Source organism: Leucopleurus acutus (genome assembly GCF_964270905.1).
Source record: "Leucopleurus acutus genome assembly, chromosome: 3".
Lineage (NCBI taxonomy): Eukaryota > Metazoa > Chordata > Mammalia > Artiodactyla > Delphinidae > Leucopleurus > Leucopleurus acutus.
Window position 1 is genome coordinate 112,625,654 of NC_139145.1, and position 25,092 is coordinate 112,650,745.

The window sequence follows — 25,092 nt, forward strand, 5'->3', positions numbered from 1 at the left end:
GATTAGAAGTAGCTTTAAAAATGCAAAAATTGCTACCTTCAATTCAACTTTATGAATAAAATTCCAATGTTAGTGCCATGAAATTCACTAGTTAGGAATATTATATAGTGTGTGTCTATATATATATATATATATATATATATATATATATATATATATATATATACACATACACACTATATAGCCTGATCTATAGTATAAGTAAAAACTTAAAACCAAAGATTAGGGAATATGGGAATGACTTAGCTATTTTTGCCTAAAGTTAACTTGTAGCAACAAAAGCTTTGTTAACTCAGTTTAAAGAAGGGTACTAATGAGCCCACCCTATAAGATCACCATCCCATAAGGACATCTTAATGAAGTTAAGATCAAACAAAGAAATAATGTTCTGTAATTTCTATACCCTCTATAGTTTCTATCTTCTACATGTGTAAAATCACAAAGAATACCTAAGAAATCAGTAACATTGATTGTCTGACCCAGGAGGTAGAGTGAGGGGGAGAATGGAGGTAGACTAAGGAGCTGTGAGGCTACAGTTTCATATTCTCTTATTTTTAAAAAACTGGAACATGCAAAACTAACTTTCATATGTGAGTGCTGATTATAAACTGATATCTATAAAATATTTTATTTTTTGTAAAATAAGAGAAAAATGAAAACACCATGGTCAAATAACATGTTATTGTACAAACAAAGATGGCAATGCCGTGAAAACTTAACTGTGAGCTGACAGGGCAGTACCACCATACAATAACCTGAAATGATCCTATGGAAATGCAAATCTGGTGTATATAAGGCAGTCTGGGGTGGAGATATGTGTATCTCAAGGTGTAATGAAAGTGTAATACGCTGCACTTAAACACTCAGAGGTTGAGTACTGCGAAATCTCCAAATTAACAAAAACATATCCAAACACAGCATGTAAATGGAAGGAAACGTCTTTCTAAGTTACCTCAGTACACTTTACAATCTTCTCATCGGTTTCAAAATCTGCTTCCAGTTTTATTTTTTCACTTGGAAATCCTTGTAATGATATTCCATCCACTGAACTAATAACACTGCAGAATAAAATATAATAGAACAGATTTATTTAATACCAAACTACTTTCTATGAAGTAAATTATGAGACTTGAACAAATGGAATAAGGATAAAAATTATGAAAGCTATAAATTTAAAGCAGCAGTAAGACATCTCAATTATACAAAAAATAATTAAAACTTAGCTCATATTCGTTTACCAAGATTTCTTGATTGTGTAGCAAATTATATCTACTTTTTCATATGCCCAATTCAGACCTGAGGTTTAAAATACCTTAGTCTCCTAACAGAAAAGCTGTCTCATGAATTGCAAAACTCTATTTTGGAATCCTTCAGCATTAGCCCTTCTCTTCCTTTTTTGCTCCAGATCTCTTAGCCAGTCTCCAAAAAAGAAAGAAAATGGGTAACTAAAGAGAGGAGGGAATAGCAGTAATATTCTGTAAGGCCTCTAATGTACATATTATTGAATTCAGTTGTTTGCATTTACAGTGGATCAATATAATACAGAATAAACACCCAAAGGGAATCCATTACTTATTTGATAAAAATAATCCTAAGATAATTCCATGAAAATACATATCTGGTATATAAAAGGCAGTCTGGGGGGGAAAATATGTGTGTGCCTCAATGTACCATATAACAGACAAAGTATCTTGTCTTTCTCAGACCTGGCATCAAGCCTACACTGCTACACAATGTGTATCATTTGCCCCCTCCCAAATTGACCACCCTTTAATAGTTTACAGCATCCTGGCTAAGAAAACACACATGATGCTGGTTAGGTACATTTTTGAAAAACCCAGACTGCATTTATTAATTCGAGTATATGCATTTAAATTAATGGTATAATTCTATATTTATTTATAAAATATTTAATTTTGTTAACAGGATGTTTTTATCCTTTCTCCTCCATCAAATCAATTACATTTTGGTAACAAAATATTCCTACCCTTTGTTTCCTTTTTCTTCAGAATCTACCCAGCAGATGTCCACATATTCTCTCATGTCTACAGCATCAACTTTCCCACATGTAATTTTAAAGTCTTTTTGTTCTCGTAGAGCTAGCCGTAAGCCATCCATGGTCTCTGGAGTTATTTGTACCATTAAGCCATCTAAAAATGAGAGTTATGTTTCACATTTCTTTTACTGAATATAAATTTATATGTCTAAGCCATAAATTTTGCTATCAAAATATGTTCCATGCAAGTTTTAGACCATCTATTAAATCATCTTGATGGTTGTCTTCTGTTAGGGAATATAAAAAATATTTCACAATGTTAAGGATTCTTTTTTTTTTAATGGTTAAACAAATAAAGGTGAGAACTTCCACTTCTGGCTATGATGAAATAATGATGCCAAACTGCCCTTTCATTATGGTAACCAACCATAAAACTAGACAAAATGTATGAGGCAACTGTTTTCAGGTTCTGGACAACAGGAAGTACAATACCATGGTCCCTACAGGAAAACTCAATAGGTGAGCCCATAACTGCCCAGGCTCTCTGCTTGGGGACAATTTCTGCATGGTGACCAGTAAGCCTACAATTGCTCTACTGGGCTGAGAAGTCAGAGATAAGACTTTAGGGAAACCTGAAATCTGTGGTCAAGACACTAAAAAGGGGAGCATCAGGAGACTGTGTTCAAGGACTTTTTGAGTCCTTGGACCAGAACTGAGAACACATTAATAGAGTGACCCTAGAAAATGGCTATTATATGGTTGGGAACAGAACAGAGATAATAGAAGTCAAGCAATGTTGGGGGATATTGGTAGTCTAGACCAACCAAAATACACATTAGCACCTCATTAACCTGAACTGTGCAATGCCAAATCAAAGCTCTTACAAAATCTACAGGCAAAACAGATTTGGAGAATGAGTCCTGCCAGACTGTAAACACCTTAGGATATCCATAGATCCATCTGTTAAAAAAAATAAAAAATAAAGACTACACAAGCTCAGGGTAAGCAGACATAAAATGCCTGCTTAAACATAAATAAGCCTTCTTCAGCAAAAAAAATCCCTTTAAAAAAAGCTAAAAGAATCTAAAGTCTCTAAAGCATATCAATAATGACAATACAAAATAAAAAATTACCAAAGACAGGAAAATGTGAGCCCCTATAAAACTGAAACTAACCATGAGATGGCCAAGACATTGGAATAAACACAAAAACACTTTAAAATATCTATTCTAAAATATACTCAAGGACCTAAAGGAAAACACATTTAAAGAATGAAAAGCAAATACTGGCTAAATGTATAAACAGATTTTTAAAAATCTGAACAGAGAAATAAAACTGGAAACGCCCCCCCCCCACAAATTCTATAACTGAAAAGTATAATCCAACTAAAATAGAAACCTTAATGGATAGGCTTAATAGTAGATTGAAGATGGCAGAAGAATCAGAGAACATAAAGAAAGGTCAACAAAAGTGATCAAATCTGAAGAACCCAGAGAAAAATGAAGAAATACAAAAAGAGCATCAAAGACCCTTGGGATGGTATAAAACAGTCTAATACAGATATGGATTACATATACATAGATAGACTATCTCCCAGAAGGAGAAGAAAGATCAGGACATTTAAAAAAATGGTAAGAAATTCCCCAAATTTGATGAAAAATATTGACACACACATCCAAGGAGTTCAATAAATGCCAAATAGGATAAATACAAAGAAAACCACATTGAGGCACACCACTGTAAAACTGGTGAAAACCAAAGATAAAGAGGCTATCTTGAAAACAGACTGAGGAAAAGGGCACATTAAATATAAGGAAACAAATATAAAAACTATTACTGACTCTTCACTAGAAATAATGAGGGCCAAAAGACAATGAAATGACATCTTTAAAGACAATAAAGACTTTCAAAGCAGAATTTTATATCTAGCAAAAATACCCATAAAAAATGAGAATGAAATAAAGACAGCTTCAGAAAAATGAAAAGACAACATTAGATAAATGAAAGCCAGCGAACTTGTATTACAAAAAATACTAATGACTTCTTGGTGTCTGCTCCATGTAAAGAGCTTGGAACTTGTCACTTCCATCCTCACAACAAGAAAAAAGCTGAACAATAAAATACCTAGGAATAAACCTAACTTCTATTCAACATAGTACTGGAAGTCCTAGCCACAGCAATCGTACAAGGAAAAGAAAAGGTATTGAAATTGAAAGGAAAGAGGTGAAATTGTCATTATATGCAGATGACATGATACTCTATATAGAAAACTCTAAAGACTACACACAAAAACTATGAGAACTGATAAACGAATTCAGCAAGGTAGCAGGCTACAATATTTACGGAAATATTCTGCATTACTTTAAACAAACAAATATCAGAAAGTAAAAAGAAAACAAACAAAAAAACCCTTTAAAAATTGTATAAGGAAAATACCTAGGAATAAACCTGACCAAGGAGGTGAAAGACTTACACGCTGAGAACCATAAAACATTGATAAAGGAAACTGAAGATGATTCAAAGAAATGGAAAGATATCCCATGCTCTTGGATTGGAAGAATTAATATTGTTAAAATGGTCATAGTATCCAAGGCAATCTACAGATTTAATGTGATCCCTATCAAATTACCCATCACATTTTTCACAGAACTAGAACAAATAATCCTAAAATTTATATAGAACCACAAAAGACCCAGAATTGCCAAAGCAATCCTCACGAAAGAACAAAGCTGGAGACATAAGCCTCCCAGACTTAAGATAATACTACAAAGCTACAATAATCAAAACAGCGTGGTATTGGCACAGAAACAGACATATGGATCAATGGAACAAAAGACAGAACCCAGAAATAAACCCACTCACCAACAGTCAATTAATCTTTGACAAAGAAGGCAAGAACATACAATGGAGAAAAGACAGTCTCTTCAACAAGTGGTGTTGGGAAAGCTGGACAATCTCATGTAAATCAATGAAATTAGAACACTTCCTCACACCATATAAAAAGATAAGCTCAAAGTGGTTTGAAGATCTAAATATAAGACATGACACCATAAAACTCCTAGGAGAGAACATAGGCAAAACATTCTTGGATGTAAATCATAGCAATATTTTCTTGGGTCAGTCTGCCAAGGCAAAAGAAACAAAAGCAAAAATTAACAAATGGGACCTAATCAAACTCAAAGCTTTTGCACAGCAGGGAAGCCATAAACAAAACGAAAAGACAACCTACAGAATGGGTGAAAATATTTGCAAATGATGCAACGAAGGGTTAATTTCAGAAATATCCAAACAGTTCATACACCTCACTTTCAAACAAACAACCCAATCAAAAAATGGGCAGAAGACCTAAATAGACATTTTTCCAAAGAAGACATACAGATGGCCAACAGTCACATGAAAAGATGCTCAGTATCACTAATTATTAGAGAAATGCAAATCAAAACTACAATGACATCACCTCACACAAGTCAGAATGGTTATCATCAAAAAGTTTACAAATAATAAATGCTGGAGAGGGTATGAAGAAAAGGGAACCCTCCTAAACTGTTGGTAGGCATGTAAATTGGTACAGCCGCTATGGAAAACAGTCTGGAGGTTCCTTAAAAAACTAAAAGTAGAGCTACCATATGATCCAGCAATCCCACTCCTAGGCATATATCCAGAAAAGATGAAAACTCTAATTCAAAAAGATATATGTACCCCAATGTCCATAGCAGCAGTTTATAATAGCCAAGACATGGAAGCAATCTAAGTATCCATCAGATGAACGGGTAAAGAAGATGTGGGGTGTGTGTGTGTGTGTGTGTGTGTGTGTGTGTATACACACACACAATGGAATATTACTCAGCCATAAAAAGAATGCAATATTGCCATTTGCAGCAACATGGATGGACCTAGAGATTATCATACTAAGTGAAGTCAGACAGAGACAAATATATGATATCACTTATATGTAGAATCTAAAAAATAATACAAATGAATTTATTTACAAAACAGAAACAGACTCACAGACATAGAAAATAAACTTATGGTTACCGAAAGGGAAAGGGAGGAGAGGGATAAATTAGGAGTATGGGATTAACAGATACACACTAATATAAATAAAATAGATAAAATAACATGGATTTACTATATAACACAGGGAAATATATTCAATATCTTTTAATAACCTATAATGAAAAAGAATCTGTAAAAAAATATATATATACATATGAAAAATTGAATCACTTTGCTGTACACCTGAAACTAATACATTATTGTAAATCAACTATAATTCAGTAAAATGTTTAAAAATAAATTTAAAAAAATAAAAAGCTGAACAAACATAAAATGAACAACTCTTAGATCTATCAAAGAATTGATGTCCCAGGGCAAACTGCTGCCCTGAAAAAAGGAGCAAAATCAAAACCTACCACAAAAACCCAACAAAAATAAAACATATTTCTCCTTACTTCTTATCACATATAATGTGATATAAGAAATATAACTGAATAGATCACATTCCATCATCAGAAGACATATGGCACACAAAATGGAATCATAAACCTCACTTACTTTTAAAAGTTATTACTGAAAAACATGGATCTAAACAAGAACATTTACAATCACTGCTTCCACTGGAAGTACTAGCCAGTAAACAAGAAAAATAAATTAAAAAGCCATAATGGCTGTAAAGAAAGAAGCAAAACTATCATTATTAATAACTATCATTATTTATAGTTATAAAAAAACTCTAGAAGAGTCTATAGATAAATTATTTTAAATAATGTAAGCTTAGCAATATAGCTGGTTATAAGATAAAAACAGGGAAATCAATTAATTTCTATTTTCCAGCAACAAAAGATAAAATTTTTAATTTAAAAAGATACCCAAGAATACATTAAAAGGATCAGGTACCATGACTAAGGGGAATTTGTCCCAGGGATGCAAGGATTTTTTGGTATCTGCAAATCAATCAATGAAACACACAACATTAACAAACTGAAGAATAAAAACCATATGATCATCTCAATAGAGGCACAAAAAGCTTCTCACAAAATTCAAGATCCATCTATGATAAAAACTCTTCGGAATGTGGGCATAGAGGAAACATACCTCAATAAAGATGCCACCAGAAAACTACTAGAGCTCATGAATGAATTTGATAAAGTTGCAGGATACAAAATTAATGTACAAAAATCTCTTGCATTTCTAGGCACTAACAACAAACTATCAGAAAGAGAAATTAAGGAAATAATCCCATTTACAACTGCATCAGAAAGAATAAAATACCTAGGAATAAACCTACCTAAGAAAGTAAAAGACCTGTACTTGGAAAACTGTAAGACACTGATAAAAGAAATTGAAGATAACACAAACAGATGGAACACAGATATACTGTGTATGGACTGGAAGAATTAATATTGTTAAAATGAACATACAACCCAAAGCAATCTACAGATTCAATGTAATCCCTATCAAAATACCAAGGGCATTTTTCACAGAACTAGAACAAATAATTTTTTAATTTGTATGGAAACACAAAAGACCCCAAAGAGCCAAAACTATTTTGAGAAAGAAAAACAGAACTGGATGAATCATGTTCCCTGACTTCAGACTATATTACAAACCTACAGTAATCAAAACAGTATGGTTCTGGCACAAAAACAAAACCATAGATCAATGGAATAGAATACAGCTCAGAAATAAACCCATGCACTTATGATCAATTAATCTACAACAAAAGAGGCAAGACTATTCAGTGGAGCAAAGACACTCTCTTCAATAAGTGGTGCTAGGAAAGAATGAAATTAGAACATTCTCTCACACCATGTACAAAAAAATAAAAAAACTCGAAATGGATTAATGACCTAAATGTAAGATCAGAAACCATAAAACTCCTAGAAGAAAACACAGGCTGAACACTCTTTGACATAAACTGCAGCAATATTTTTTTGGATCTGTCTCCTAAAGCAAAGGAAATACAAGCAAAAATAAACAGGAACTAATTAAACTTAAAAGCTCTGCATAGTAAAGAAAACCACTAGCACAACAAAAAGACAACTTACCAAATGGGAGAAAACATCTGCAAATGATATGACCAATAACGAGGTAATATCCAAATATATAAACAACTCATACAACTCAACATCAAAAAAAAAAAAAAAAACCTGATTAAACAACAGGGAGAACGGCTTTCCTGGTGGTGCAGTGGTTGAGAATCTGCCTGCTAATGCAGGGGACACGGGTTCGAGCCCTGGTCTGGTAGGATCCCACATGCCGCAGAGCAACTAGGCCCGTGAGCCACAACTACTGAGCCTGCGCGTCTCGAGCCTGTGCTCCCCAACAAGAGAGGCCGTGATAGTGAGAGGCCCACGCACCACAATGAAGAGTGGCCCCTACTTGCCACAACTAGAGGAAGCCCTCGCACAGAAACGAAGACCCAACACAGCAAAAATAAATTAATTACTTAATAAACTCCTACCCACAACATCTTCTTTAAAAAAAAAAAATGGGCAGAAGACCTGAATAGATGTTTTTCCAAAGAAGACACAGGATGGCCAATAGGCATGTGAAAAGATGCTCAACACTGTTAATCAGAGAAATGGAAATTAAATCCACATTATCACCTCACACCTGTCAGAATGGCTATCATTGAAAAGAACAGAAATAACAAATGCTGGAAAGGATGTGGAGAAAAGGGAACCCTCCTACAATGTTGGTGGGAATGTAAATAGGTGCAGCCACTATGGAAAACAAAATGAGGATTTCTCAAAAAACTAAAAACAGAACTACTATATGACATAGCAATTTCACTCTTGCGTATTTATCCAAAAAAAACCCAAAACCACTAATTCAAAAAGATACATGCACCCCAATGTTCATAGCAGCATTATTTACAGTTGCCAAGCAACCTAAGTATCCAACAACAGATGAATGGATAAAGAAAATGTGGTATATATATATATATATATATGTATATATATACACACACAATGGAATACTACTTAGCCATAAAAAAGAATAATTTTGCGATTTACAACAACATGAATGGACTTGGAGGGTATCATGCCAAGTGAAATAAGTCAGACAGAAAGACAAATACTGTATCATATCACTTATATGTGGAATCTAAGAAATAAAACTAGTGAATATAACAAAAACTAAACTGACTCACAGATATAGAGAACAAACTAAGGGTTACCAGTGGGGAGAGGTAAGCAGGGAGGGGCGATATAGGGGTAGGGGATTAAAAAGTACAACCTAGTATGTAAAATGTGAATAAGATACAAGGATATGGTATACAGCACAGGGAATATAGCCAATATTTTATAATAACTATAAATGAATATAACCTTTAAAACTTGTGAATCACTTTGTTGTACACCTGAAGTTTACATAATATTTTATATCAACTATACCTCAATAAAAAATAAATTTAAAAAATTATAATGGCATTTACATTACACTAAAATTGTAATAAGTAAATAAATAGATACCATTTACACTAGCAATAAAATCTATGAGGTACAGGAATAAATAAGAAATGATATTCAAAACCTATACAAAAACTATAAAATTTTATTGGAAATAAATATTATTAAATATTATGTAAATAAATTGAAGGTAGCCAATGTACATGGAAAGAAACAATGAAAATAGAAAATATGCCAATTTTCTCAAAATTAAACTAGCAATATAATGCAATTCCAATAAAAAGTCCAATGGACCTTTTAGAATCTAACAAGTTGATCCTAAAATTAACATGATAAAACAAAGGGCTTAGACTGGCCAGAGCACTACTAAAATGAGGAATAAGGCATGTGTGTGGCATCAGAGATGGGAGGACTTCCTATAAAGCTATGTAACTGAGATAGTATGGAGGATGATATTAGTGAAAATGCAGACTAAGAACTTCCGAAAATACTCTACTCCATAAAAACAACAAGGAAACCGATAAAATGTCAGAAGAAACTTTTTCGAAACTTTGGAAATTAACCAAAGGCCTGAAGCAATCTGGGGAGTATTTATAAAAAAAAAAAAACAGCAGGAGAGAAGCAAGGAGAATTACAATACTGCAGTCTGTGGAACAAAAACCACATTCACAGAAACACAGACAAGATGAAAAGGGAGAGGGCTATGTACCAGATGAAGGAACAAGATAAAACCCCAGAAAAACAACTAAATGAAGTAGAGATAGGAAACCTTGCAGAAAAAGAATTCAGAATAATGAAGATGATCCAGGACCTCAGAAAAAGAATGGAGGCAAAGATCGAGAAAAGGCAAGAAATGTTTAACAAAGACCTAGAAGAATTAAATAACAAACACCTAGAGGAATTAAAGAACAAATAAACAGAGATGAACAATACAATAACTGAAATGAATAATACACTAGAAGGAATCAATAGCAGAATAACTGAGGCAGAAGAATGGATAAGTGACCTGAAGACAGAATAGTGGAATTCACTACCGCGGAACAGAATAAAGAAAAAAGGAATGAAAAGAAATGAAGGCAGCCTAAGAGACCTCCGGGACAACATTAAACGCAACAACATTAGCATTATAGGGGTCCCAGAAGGAAAAGAGAGAGAGAAAGAACCCAAGAAAATATTTGAAGAGATTATAGTCAAAAACTTCCCTAACATGGGAAAGGAAATAGCCACCCAAGTCCAGGAAGTGCAGAGAGTCCCAGGCAGGATAAACCCAAGGAGAAACATGCTGAGACACATAGTAATCAAACTGACAAAAACTAAAGACAAAGAAAAATTATTGAAAGCAACAAGGGAAAAACAACAAATAACATACAAGGGAACTCCCATAAGGTTAACAGCTGATTTCTCAGCAGAACTCTACAAGCCAGAAGGGAGTGGCATGATATATTTAAAGTGATGAAAGGGAAGAACCTACAACCGAGAGTACTCTACCCAGAGTCTCATTCAAAGAGGATCTCATTCAGATTTGATGGATCTCATTCAGATTTGATGGAGAAATTAAAACCTCTACAGACAAGCAAAAGCTAAGAGAATTCAGCACCACCAAACCAGCTCTACAGCAAATGCTAAAGGAACTTCTCTAAGTGGGAAACACAAGAGAAGAAAAGGACCTACAAAAACAAACCCAAAACAATTAAGAAAATGGTCACAGGAACATACATTATCGATAATTACCTTAAATGTGAACGGATTAAATGCTCCAACCAAAAGACACAGGCTCACTGAATGGATACAAAAACAAGACCCATATATATGCTGTCTACAAGAGACCCACTTCAGACCTAGGGACACATACAGACTGAAAGTGAGGGGATGGAAAAAGATATTCCATGCAAATGGAAATCAAAAGAAAGCTGGAAAAAAAAGGAAAAAAAAAAAAAAAGAAAGCTGGAGCAGCAATACTCATATCAGATAAAATAGACTTTAAAATAAAGAATGTTACAGGAGACAAGGAAGGGCACTACATAATGATCAGGGGATCAATCCAGAAAGAAGATATAACAATTATAAATATATATGCACCCAACATAGGAGCACCTCAATACATAAGGCAACTGCTAACAGCTATAAAAGAGGAAATCAACAGTAACACAATAATAGTGGAGGACTTTAACACCTCACTTACACCAATGGACAGATCATCCAAACAGAAGATTAATAAGGAAACACAAGCTTTATATGACACAATAGACCAGTTAGATTTAATTGATATTTATAGGACATTCCATCCAAAAACAGCAGATTACACTTGCTTCTCAAGTGCACATGGAACATTCTACAGGACAGATCACATCTTGGGTCACAAATCAAGCCTCAGTAAATTTAAGAAAATTGAAATCATATCAAGCATCTTTTCTGACCACAATGCTATGAGATTAGAAATCAATTACAGGGAAAAAAAGGTAGAAAACACAAACACATGGAGGGTAAACAATACGTTATTAAATAACCAAGAGATCACTGAAGAAATCAAAAAATACCTAGAGACAAATGACAACGAAAACACGACTATCCAAAACCTATGGGATGCAGCAAAAGCAGTTCTAAGAGGGAAGTTTATAGCAATACAAGCCTACCTCAAGAAACAAGAAAAATCTCAAATAAACAATCTAACCTTACCCTTAAAGGAACTAGAGAAAGAAGAACAAACAAAACCCAAAGTTAGCAGAAGGAAAGAAATCATAAAGATCAGAGCAGAAGTAAATGAAATAGAAACAAAGAAAACAATAGCAAAGTTCAATAGAACTAAAAGCTGGTTCTTTTAAAAAAAACCAAAAAAAAAGGGCAGGAACTTGATTAAAAACAGCAAGTTTTGTGTCATTGTAACTTTCCTATTCCCATCCCCTCCTCTCCAGCATAGCAGAAGCCTAAAAACCAACAGCCTGCAATCATAGTAAAGACCATCAGCTTGGTATCCACTGGAGAAGGCAAATGGGGCTGGAACTCCTTCAAAACCTCATTACTGGAGAACTGTCATTTTTGACTTGTCAGGTGGTTCCTGGGAAGACTCCACGTACAATGTCTTTATTTGACCAGACTCTAAGCTTACCCAGTGAAAAAAGTCTTTTCTCAGGGAGCATTTGTGAAAAACACTTAGAGGCCAGTGATCAACATCATAGCTGCCTATGGCAGCAGATACTAGTAGAGACAAACGATATGCCAACCAAACACTTAAAGGAAAATCTGGGGAATAAGATGTCCATAAGGGCTTTGAAAGGCACTAATATATATCTGGGAATTTAGAAGGCCCCATGCATGTGCAATAATGTGTGCATGCTTGGGATGTGTGCATGCTAAGGAAAGACCTGAGAAGACCCTAAGCTCTCACCTCAGACTAACCTTTAGGCTATGCACAAGCAGGAAATGCAGGCTAAGGCAGAGTTGTCAAGCTTGAGGTGGGCCCAAATGTTAGTCATGTTCTAGTTCTTGGCTGAGTGATGATTTCACATAAGTTTGTTGTACTATGCTTTGTAACTTACATATATTCTTTTGTTAAGTATCAAATACATTTTTAAAAGGAGATGAAAAACATCTTTACATTAAACAAATCTTAAAGATGAAACTCATACCTTCAACTATGCTGGACTTAGCAAGAAATCCTGAAGATGCTTTTAGAGCTCCATTGAATACCACAAAACTTGCACCTGTCACTAATTAAAAAATACAATAATTATGTTTTAAACTGCTCTTTTTATGCTATATGATATTTGTTAAATGCATAATGTGGAGCATAGCATATTTTAAGTACCTGATAAACGCCATGCCCATACCACTTATATTAGAACAAAAAATACCAAACAAAATAAAGTTATGATAAAATATTTCATAAAGGTTATTTAATGTTTGTATCTAATAATTGATGGCTGTTGTACTATTTACAGTGTTTTTATCAAGTGAGGGTGTGGAAAATCAAACATCCACTACTGTGGAGAGCATAAATCAGAACAATCTCTATGGAGGACAACTTGATAAATTGCTATTAAAATTACAAACACATTTATACTTTGACATACAAATTCCATTTCTAGGAATTAATGTTGGCACATATACAAGGTTATACATAGTGCATTTTTATGAACAGCCAAGGATTGGTAGCAACAGTCCATTAATAAGGGACAATTAAATGATGTTCACATATAAAGTGGAAAGTTATGTGCAATGTGAAAGTTCTTTATATACTAACAAAGAATAATCTCCAAAAGAAAAAACAAGGTGCAGAATGGAACAAATGTTATGACTTGTTTAAAAAAGTGGAAGAAAGGTGTATGTGTGTGTATGTGTGTGGTGGGGTGGTGTTTGCTTACATATACATACAAGCAAGAAATCCCTGAAAGGATATACCAGAAACTGATATCACTGGTTTGGTTGCCTGTGGGGAGGGGAAGAGGGTAGTTTGAGGGTCTAGGGAGGAAAGGAGATTTTACAGTGTGAATATTTATACCTTTTGAATTTTATACTACGTAAATATTCATCAAATAAATATTAAATAGCTGTAAAATTTTAATGACAAAAATGTCAATAGCATGTTAAGTTAAAAAAGCACAATATAAAAGTAAATATCCAGTATAAAATCATCTATTTAACATATATATCAATATAAGAAGGAAATATATTAAAATGTCAACAAAGGCCATATTTTGGCACTTTTTTCCTTTTACTACTTCTTCAAACATATTTTCCAAGCTTATTACAGATGAGTATACATACTTTTATAATCAGAGGAAAAATTTTTATTAGCAGCCAGAATGTCTGACTATTTTAAATGTGTTATTTTACAATAATGTATTAAGTTTTTGGAATACTTACTTAACTTTCAATTTGTTAGGCTCTCTAATGCAAGGATTTAGTAATCACAGCAGTCACTGAGGCCATTCAGCCGAGTAATGTCATTCACATCACCATCTTTATCATTTTTATATTCCCAGCCACTTAACAGTTTTATAAATCATTCTTCATCCTATCTACCCTGTGCTCCCCGCTAAGAGGAGTTGGAGCAGAGAGCAAACAAAGGCAAAAAATACCTCACTCCAGAGACACCCACCATATGGGACACACTAAGCCTGAAGACATCAAAATAAATACTGTATTCCAAGTTTTTAAACCTAATGTTGCCCAAGATAAACACAAATATTAGAAGCAATTTTTTTGTTTGTATAGCTAAAAATTTAAAGCATACTGTTTCATCACCATCAATTCAGCAAATAAGTAAGGTATCTACATATAGGTATATTCCTCTTTGAAAGGAATTCTACTTTTTGAGATGGTTTTATGGATTGACACTAGGAACCAATACTCACCTTTTCTAGGATGGCCAGTAGCACTGTTGGCCTGTGTTTGATAAACTCCATCATTCTGTATACAGACTAGATGAGAATCTGCTTCTGTACTAAAACTAGCTCCAATGCTAATGACATGCTCATTAGAAGAATTTATTACTTTCATTACCTGGGAAAAAACAATACGCATTTAGAAACATTTTTAACATTTTTGCCTTTATTAGTTATAATAATTCAAGAGTCACATTTCTGACCACCTTTATCAAGCTTTAATCTGGACAACTCCCTGAGAATGTGATAGAAACAAATGATTTAAAATAAAATCACCTCAATTAAAAGACAAAAGAGTAAGAAAAAATGAAAAAATAGGATTAAACAAATCCTCTATTAGGAAACAAATCTAAAATTTCAAAAATAAGTGTTTTTTTGGTTTTTTTTGCGGTACGCGGGCCTCTCACTGTTGTGGCCTCTCGGGTTGCGGAGCACAGGCTCCAGACGCGCAGGCTCAGCGGCTGTGGCTCACGGGCCTAGCCGCTCCGCGGCATGTGGGATCCTCCCAGACCGGGGCACGAACTCGTGTCCCCTGCATCGGCAGGTGCACTCTCAACCACTGCGCCACCAGGGAAGCCCCAAAATAAGTTTTTTTGTCATTATGTATTAGTCCAATTCAAAACAAATGTAACACACTTCTAAAGAAATCTAATGTTCAATAATTATCTCAAGACTTGAATAAAGCAATTATACTTACATCATTGTATTTTTTCCGAGGTATTTTTATGCAGCTTTTCCCCATTTCCATATGAATCAGTAGCTGATCTATATTATGCAAGGTATACTGGTAATTTCGAAGGTCCTACATAAAATAATGATAGTTCCATAAATCTTAAACTACTATCCATGAACATTTACCCATTCATTCAGTCCTTTTTTAAGAGTATCCATCATTTTAAAACTTGTGATACATAACTATCAAAACACCATCAGAAAGCAATAGCAACTTCAAAAACCAGCTAATTCCTCCAGCTACTCCACAATAATAATAAAGATTATCATTCTCAGGAAGAATTCTGTAGTATTTGAGGGTGATCTCTTTCTAGTTACAGATCTTCCAAAACAATAGATTTTCAAACCAAACATGGATAAATAAAAGCAAGTTGGGCTTCCCTGGTGGCGCAGTGGTTGAGAATCTGCCTACCAATAAAGGGGACACAGATTCGAGCCCTGGTCTGGGAAGATCCCACATGCCGCGGAGCAACTAAGCCCATGCGCCACAACTACTGAGCCTGCTCTCTAGAGCCTGCGAGCCACAACTACTGAGCCCACGTGCTGCAACTACTGAAGCCTGCATGCCTAGAGCCCGTGCTCCGCAACAGGAGAAGCCACCGCAATGAGAAGCCTGCGCACCGCAACGAAGAGGAGCCCCCGCTCGCTGCAACTAGAGAAAGCCCACATGCAGCAACGAAGACTCAATGCAGCCAAAAATAAAATTAATTAATTAAAAGAAAAAAAAGCAAGTCCACTGAAATACACTTCTATAATAAGAGGTAAACACAAAATTACAGAAATTAGAGGTGGAAGGGAACCTGAGATCATCTAATCCAATACTTCCTATTAAAAATGAGGTGACTTGGGCCACAGTTTGCTCAAAATCATCAAATTGATTGACTTTACTAACTCTTTTACTAAGCCTTCAACAACTGTGTGGATCTCACATTACCTAAATGTGTAAGCACTGCAGCAGAATGAATCAAAAGGCAATTTGAATCAGGTATACATAAATTAGGACGTGTTCTAAAAAGCACTTCATCAAAAACAGAGGCCATTTATGTTAAATGAATTAGGATTTATTATAAATGAACTTTCATTATACCAAATATGTCAAATTAAAATAGAAAAATATAAGTATGTAAAATTTGCTTAATGAATTGTTAAAGTAACAATATAAGAACACTTAATAAAACAGTTCAATTACTCACAACAAGTAAGTTCATAATAGTGTGTCCTATTTCTCCAAAAAGAGGTTTTCGGCCTCTGATACTTGTTAAAGGAGCAGGATATGCTATACACAAGAATAGAAAACTGGTTACCATCAACAGAAAACCAAAAAATCTTAAATTTATTGCCTTTAATTTTCATTTGTCAAACATTACGGATAAATACCACTCAATCAGTTCTCTGGAGAAAGTAAGAAATGACATTAACCCATACCATGTATCTACCAGATGCTACATTGAACTGGGACCTTTACATACATTATCCTAATTAAACCCTAGAACAACCCAATGAGGCAAGTATGTCTATCCCTACTTTACAAATGGGGAAGTAGAGACACAGATTAATAACCCTGCCTATGGTTTCTAAGTTAATAACTGGTGAAACAGATATGAAACTAGGCTTGGCCTGATTCCAAAGCATTTAATCTTTCATCATACATGTTGTTTCCAAACATTATGATGGCTAGAAAATTACCATAACTGGCTAGACCTACGTAAAGTTCTCATAATTTAAAAAGAAATATTCTGATAATTTAAAGCAAAATATGAAGAATTCAAGATTTTTAAGGCATTTGTAATTAACGTTCAATTGTGTGAATTTATGGGTGATAGTAAACTTTTATAGTTCTTGGGTCAGCATGATAAAAGGAACACATAGAATCAGAGAAGTCAATGCAGAGAAGAAGTGATATGGACTCTGTCACCTAACTACTTTTCTGTTTCTTTAGGACACTATAAATATTGCGCACCAAAAAGGAAAAGTACCTTGGTGGCAATGCAGCAGGAATTCTGGAAGAAAAGGAAAGTGAAAAAAGGAAGGTAAGACTATTTCTATGATGATAAAAATCAGACACATTTTTAACCCAAGAATTAACCTGAGAATTTCAGTTCTCAGCTTAGGTTAAGCAAAGAAACCTCTCTAATACATATTATACAAACATACCTCCTTAAAAGTCTAAGAAAACACACATGACATTATCTATTTAAAAAAAATAAGTCAGGGCAACTCACATCTTTGCTATTACAAGCATATATTTTAGTTTTAAAAAGGACAACTAAGTTATTTGGATGACAGAGAGTACAGAAAGAAACATAAATTAGTGGTAAAACATATTAAAATGATAAACAATATGATTAAGGTAAATGCTGACTTTTTACTTCATCTTTTATGAATAAGAGAGCATCCTTTGCAACTTGATAGAGGTAATTTTATCTAAAACAGTAATTTTCAAGAGGTTATGGCTTAGAATGACATTCTGTCAGTTACAAACGGACCTCATAAATCATCTAATCCAACATGTAATGGTGTTGCAAATAGTCTCAACATAAAAGCGTAGGTAATCCTCATTTGATTAAGATTAGCTAAGTATTTTGATCTAACCTTCCATAAAAATAGCATTCAAATATTAGTATCAGAGACAAAACGTTAGGCTGAATGGATGAAACACTTGGCTCAGAATGAAGTCTCTTAAGCTCTTTGGTTCACACAGTACAAAACCTGAGATGAAAGTTAATTTTTACTTCTTGCACCACAATTTAATAGTATCCCATATTTAAATCTTAAATGGTAAGGACCAACCCCTCAGAACAGAGAGTTTAATAAGTTTGCCAAATAGATTTAAATGAGTATCTCTTTCACTGAATTTGTCCATTTTGAAATAGTAATGGTAACTTTTATAACTTCTCTACATTTAATTTTCCTCCAAGAAAATAACTATTAAATTATACAAGAATCAAATGCCTAAATTTTCCTTAGATGTGATGTACTTCACATGCAACAAATAAATTATTCTTTAAAAAAGTGAGGGATAAAGAAAAGGTACGAATTCAAAGACAGTTGAACACAGAAATGATTTCAACTCAGAAATAACCATACACGTAAGACTGGACCACTATTTCACAACCATTTATGTTTGGCTTTATGGTGTACACACATGGGGTGGGGGGGCATTTACCTTCTTAATATGTAGGCAACATAACAAAATGAACTCCCTATAGCAAATACTTTTAAGAAAACTTTTCAAGGTTTTCTATGTTTTTTTCTGAAATTCAAAAAAAATTTTAAGGTAAGTTAATTATAATAATTATGAATATCTAGAAACTCAGGACATAGCAAGTTTGTCTAGACTAATTTGGTAGTAGAGGAGGGCTGTTTTAGAATTTTAAAAGTACATCAAAACAAAAGTAGTCCCATTAATCCATTAAAAATTTATTTTAATGATATCTGAAGTTCTTATTTACATTCAGTATATTTGAACCTATGTAATTTAGCTTATTATTCTAAAACTTACCTTTATATTCTGCACCCAATCTCAACATTAAACGCATAGGAAAAACCTTTGCCCAGGGAATCTCTAGCTTCTGGATAAGAATTCCACAAAGAAAAGGATTGCTTGGTAACAGGAGATCATCAAGTTTCTGAAAAGTAGGTGTAATAAATAGAAATCCTCCATGATCCTTGCTGCTGAGAAAACTCTCAGTAAAGGTAATACTGTCCAAGTTTTCTATGTATTTTCCTAGAAATAAAATCATTTATAAAAAGATTTTAAGTTGTTTTGAAGCAGCATTATGAGTTTGAATGTCCCAGTATAAACTTAAATAAAAGCAATGTAAAATATTTTCTATTTATTTCCACTCTTGAAGAAGCACTGAATACCTTGTGTGCACAAAGTTCAGTTATTCCTGAAGATTGGGAATTGTGAACAGAAATTTGAGAATGTTTCTAACCGTTAAGTGTTTTAAAATTTTTCTCCTTACTTCATGGTCAAGTGAAAAGTCATCATCATGTCCCCCAAATCTTATACAGACAGAAAAGTATACGGTGGTCCCCCCTTATCCACAGTTTTGCTTTCCATGGTTTTAGTTACCCCTGGTCAACTGTAGTTCAAAAATATTAAATGGAAAATTCAATAAACAGCAAATTTTAAATCTCTCGCTATCCTGCTCTGCCCCATTGGGATGTGAGCCACACCGTGAATCACTTGTCCAGCATATCCACACTGTATATGCTACCATCCATTAGTCACTCAGTAGCTGTCTCAGTTATGATCGACTGTTGCAGTTATCACTGTGCTTGTGTTCATGTAACCCTTATTTTTCTTAATAATGGCCCCAAGGTGCAAGAGAAGTGTTGTTGGCAATTCGGATGTTCTCGTACTGTGCCTAATTTATAAATTAAGCTTTATCACAGGTATGTATGTATAGAAAAAACAGTGTAGATAGGGTTCAGTACCATTCGTGGTTTCAGGCAGCTAGTGGGGTCTTCGAACTTATCCCCCGCAGATAAGGGGGGATTATTGTGTAGACACATAAACAGACCAAGAAGGTACATATATTTTCACTTTTAAAATTAAAAAACTATAAAGACACTAATTACATAAAATGCTAAATTTAAGGAGACTGAAAATGATGACAGAGCTCTTTTAAGTAATCAGCAATCTCTTCACAAAATATTTCTTTAGTACAGTTAGCAGAGCCAAAAGCAAAAATGCCCTTAATTTATCCATCCCCTGGTCTGAACAGTTCAAAATAAAATGGTATACCTTTCAGAGCATCCTTATAAATGGTGATAAAGAGTCTGAAGATGTCCTTAGGAATAGTATCTTCACTTGGCAAACATAACAATAGAATAATAATTTCTGCCTGTCCCAAGCCATGCAGTCCATTGGTTGAGAAGTACCAATATTTGTCTGAGGAATCTTAAGTGACAAAAGTGTACAACTATAAATGTCAACTTCTATTAAACAAAAAAATTAAATATAATTCTCCTTTGCATGAAGCACAACTTTTTAAACTCCTTAGTTTCCCAACATTCCCCTCACAAAAACTTTAAATTGAATTGTATGAGATTAATATAAAAAAGAGAAAGGATGAAAAATTATCTGATGGAGTCAATTAATAAACAACAGTAGGGCTTCCCTGGTGGCACAGTGGTTGAGACTCCGCCTGCCGATGCAGGGGACACGGGTTCATGCCCCGGTCCGGGAAGATCCCACATGCCACGGAGCGGCTGGGCCCGTGAGCCATGGCTGCTGAGCCTGCGCGTCTGGAGCCTGTGCTCCGCAACGGGAGAGGCCACAACAGTGAGAGGCCCGCATACCGCAAAAAATAAAATAAAAAATAAATAAACAACAATAAAATAAAAGATGCACTAACAAGCTGAAATGTAGTGGGTAAGAATCAGGTTAGTTTCAAAGAGAATGAAAAGCTAAGAGATGCATTATTGAGTATTGAGGACTATTTATTACTGAGAAATATTTACTTCCTTACTTTTAATTAAGTCTAGTGTCATTTACTTTAAAACTGTCTTTATTGTTACTAAATCAGGATTCTTGCTTATCTCAATTAGCAAATTTCAATTTACCTAAAAGCTATATGAAATATGGTCAGCTGGAGAGATTGGGATTGACATATATATACTAATATGTATTAAATGGATAACTAATAAGAACCTGCTATATAAAAAAATAAATTAAATAAAATTCCAAAATTCAAAAAATATATATATATGGTCAGCTGTATCATGAACATCAAAATACAGCTTGTTATAAGCCCATGGCCTTAACCTAGGACTGAATGAAGGACACTAGTAAAAATCTTTAAGCTATTACTTCAAGTCCCACTGCATATAAAACTGCAAAATTTATTTATATTAATATTTGGCTACAAAAACCAATATCCAATACTGCTTATTTTTCACCATTGCCAGTCTAAATTTAACCAGACAATGGGATTAATTATTCAGAAATCCTGCTTACCAATTAGGCAAAGAAAGATGAATCATTACTTACAAAATGCTAACTTGACATTCACAAGTAGATTAGCATTTAGGACAAACGTAACAGGACAAAAACCTTCGCCTTCAAGAAGCAAAATGATCTGCTCGTGAGATGGGTGTTCTTCTATTACAGGCACTAAAACATGAAAATAATATATTAATTAGAATAAACATGTCTTCCTGTTAAATATGCCTATAATGAAAAAAACAGATTTATAAATCCACCAATGGCTTAATCACATTTAAAAGCAAAAGCAAACACGTTTTATAAAATCAATCAACACCTGGACAACTGTTATATTCTAATTTTTACTTTTCAATTTATGTAAAGATATTAATATTATAATACATATAAATCCTGATCAATTATATTATATATAGTCTATGCACAAATATGTTGATTAAACAGCATATTGATACAATTTTAGTACCTTTAAAGTTTTAAAACAAATGTTTTTGTAAAGTGGACTCCTATCTGCCAGCCACTCCAATTATAAATTCTGAAATTTACAGCTGTGAAAGTAGTCTAGACCCAAGTTATACATGCTTGTACATATGGCTTGCTGCCATATGCCTTATGTCAGTGACAAGTGGTGAAAAAAGAACTTGACAACCAACAGGAAAATATACATGGCATGCAAAGAACAGGGCTTAAGATATTTTTGCCACTATCAATAGGATCATGAAATGGCTCCTACTTTCAGAACGGAGATCCTAGGCTTCATTCCCCTACATTATCATGCACAGAACATAATCATTTCATGTAAGATTCAGCATAATGCCTTGGGTAACAAGGATATATCCCTAGGGAACTACTCCAAGGTGGGAGATAGCCACAGAATCTCCAGATTAGAAAGGACCTTAAAGACCACCTAAGTTCTCTTCTTTTACAAAGGAAACTGAGGCCCAAGAGATTAAATTGCATGCTTCAAGTCACACGTGTATTAAGTAGCAGATGAGGAACTAAAATTCCTAGCTTTGTCATCCAGTCCAATATTCTTTTCTTTAGGTACTATGTTCCTTAAAAAAAAAAATGATATGGAGTCAAAACTAATACAGGACTAAAAGTCTATGAATTTCCCTGTTGTATTGGACTTTTGCCTTATTTTAAATTAGGGACCCAGATGAGATAAGTGAATCACATTCAAATCAACTCAAAAGGTCAGATCTTTTTAGAATTTGTTTTTATACAGTAAGAGTTTTTGTAAACTAGAGTTCCATGCCGTCGTACATATTTCAACCACACTGTCTAAATTTAAAAAAATACATTTTATACATCACAGACAAAATTCATCAATATATTCTTTAAAAAAAAAAACTCCTTTTTAAATTTAAATAACTGCTATCCTACCTGATCCCTTTTCTCCAGATGCAACCAGAAGAGGAGGCAAGCTGTCCTCATCATCAGGTAGAAGACTAATCTTATTGCAAACATTCTTGTCAATACCACACAATAACCTATAATCTGAAATACTAGCAACAGGTAAATTACTGTTAACCAAGACACCAGTAGGACTTGATAGGTCCTCAATTTCTGCAAAAACATCATCATCTAGTGTAAAAGAGCCAGAAGTAGGCAACCCCTCAGTCCCTGTGTTTGTAGTCAGTTTTTCCACAGATGGAACCTGAGAAATAGGACTTTGAATTATCTCATTTCTTATATCGCCTGCCTCACTGTTTGGTTTTTCCACAGTAGTAGAATGGGCATGATCCATTGTGTTTATCATCTGTAAAATATGGAAAACAAAAACCCAAATCAGTTCATAGTTTCTTTCTTCAGAAGCCAAATTTCCCAAGAAATAGTACCATTTTGGTTCTTTAAATTCAAGAGCACAGGTTTAGCTTTACTCTACGCTCAGGTAGGTATTTATGACTAATTTTATAGACTGGAAAAAGGAGGCAAGGAGAACTTCAGGATCCTATACCTTACCACAAAGTGAGCACACTTAGTTCAACTCAAGGCACTCCTCCTAATAGACAAAAAAGCCTGGCTGGGGGGTGGCAAGGGAGAGGAAAAAGGGAGAAGGCAGGGAGGGGAGTGGTTAGGAAGCAAAATGGTCGACATACTACACAACAGTTACCACCTGGAATAAACTACACCTCAAGTCTGCTTCAAGTAAGCCCCTTTCTTTTTGGACAGGCCAAACCTAAGTCAATAGAGAATTGTTTATGAACTCAAGTAATACTAGCCTCTATAGAAATTCCATTTTGTTAAATTATTGATTGAGGGTAGGTGCTAGCTAAGAAACATACTTCTGGTAATTAGAGCTACTTGTAAAACCTAGCTCATGAACTCTTTTTTTTTTAATTTTTGAATTTTATTTTATTTATACAGCAGGTTCTTATTAGTCATCAATTTTATACACATTAGTGTATACATGTCAATCCCAATCAACCAATTCATCACACCACCACGCCCACCCCCCTGCAGCTTTCCCCCCTTTGTTCTCTACATCTGTGTCTCAACTTCTGCCCTACAAACTGGTTTGTCTGTACCATTTTTCTAGGTTCCACATACATGCGTTAATATATGATATTTGTTTTTCTCTTTCTGACTTACTTCACTCTGTATGACAGTCTCTAGATCCATCCACGTCTCAACAAATGACCCGAGCTCATGAACTCTTACTGACAAACAACATAAGTTTATATGATACGTGAACTTGAAGAGAGCAGGATACACATCCATCTTGTCTGATGTATCTTTACCCAAGATAAACCAGGTAACTGGCTCAGAGGGGATGCTCAATATATATTTGTTTAATGAATAAAAAAGCATTCCTACTTCATGTGTTAATACTTGCTTCTATGAGTATTTTGCTACTTTACAATGAGAGTTATTAGTGGGCTGGGATTCTATATTATGTATCTTCTATTTAACACCTAGCACATTTGTATAAACATAAATACTACCATCAGGTACTTTACTGAATATTTGAAAATCATTAAACAAATTAGTCTAAATTAACTTACTAAATTTCAGTTCTATTTCCCCATACCAGTGGTTCTCAAAATGTGGTCCAGGGATCTCTGGGGTCCCCAAGACCCTTTCAGGAAGTCAGTGAGGTCCTAGGATTTTCTTCATATAATTTAACTAAAACATATCACAACAGACTGACTTTAGAAGTAGATGTGAGAATCTATCTTCTATTAAGCCAGACGTTAAAGAAATTCACAAAAATGTAAAACAATGTTATTCCTCTCACTAAACTTTTGTTTCAAAAACTTTTCATTAAAAATATTATTTCTATTAATTTAATGAGTTTATTTTTAATTAATTTTTTAAATGTTTGTCAATTTTATATCAGTAATTATCAATAAACATAACCCACATAACCTATAATTCTTTGGGGTTCTCAATAACTTTTAAGAGCATAAAGGGTCCTTAGATCAAAAAGTTTAAGAATCACTGCCTTAAACTGACGTTAAAAAAAGGTAAAATCTGAAATATATTCATACATCATATGTTTCTCATTTTATGAAGCTCAAAGCATTTAAAAAAAAAAGTACTCTCAAAAATCACACAAGGAATTACTTACAAAATAAAATTTTATTAAATTAACAAGTCATTCTTTAG

At 34.1% G+C, this 25,092-nt stretch overlaps 1 protein-coding gene across 9 annotated transcripts in view; it reads right to left on the reverse strand.

The window, feature by feature from the left end:
* Positions 1 to 25,092, reverse strand: part of ZFYVE16 (zinc finger FYVE-type containing 16) — a 56,750-nt gene that overhangs the window by 6,098 nt on the left and 25,560 nt on the right. For 4 of the 9 annotated variants that reach the window (XM_082836465.1, XM_082836461.1, XM_082836463.1 and 1 more), the window contains 10 exons: positions 22,867 to 23,242; positions 21,529 to 21,651; positions 20,281 to 20,436; positions 19,030 to 19,254; positions 16,721 to 16,803; positions 15,493 to 15,597; positions 14,766 to 14,913; positions 13,038 to 13,118; positions 1,988 to 2,150; positions 953 to 1,058 (listed from right to left, as the gene is read on the reverse strand). In XM_082836465.1, coding sequence (XP_082692591.1) covers positions 953 to 1,058; positions 1,988 to 2,150; positions 13,038 to 13,118; positions 14,766 to 14,913; positions 15,493 to 15,597; positions 16,721 to 16,803; positions 19,030 to 19,254; positions 20,281 to 20,436; positions 21,529 to 21,651; positions 22,867 to 23,242 — 1,566 coding nt within the window. The other 5 variants (XR_014326107.1, XM_082836467.1, XM_082836468.1 and 2 more) reach the window with 5 other exon arrangements.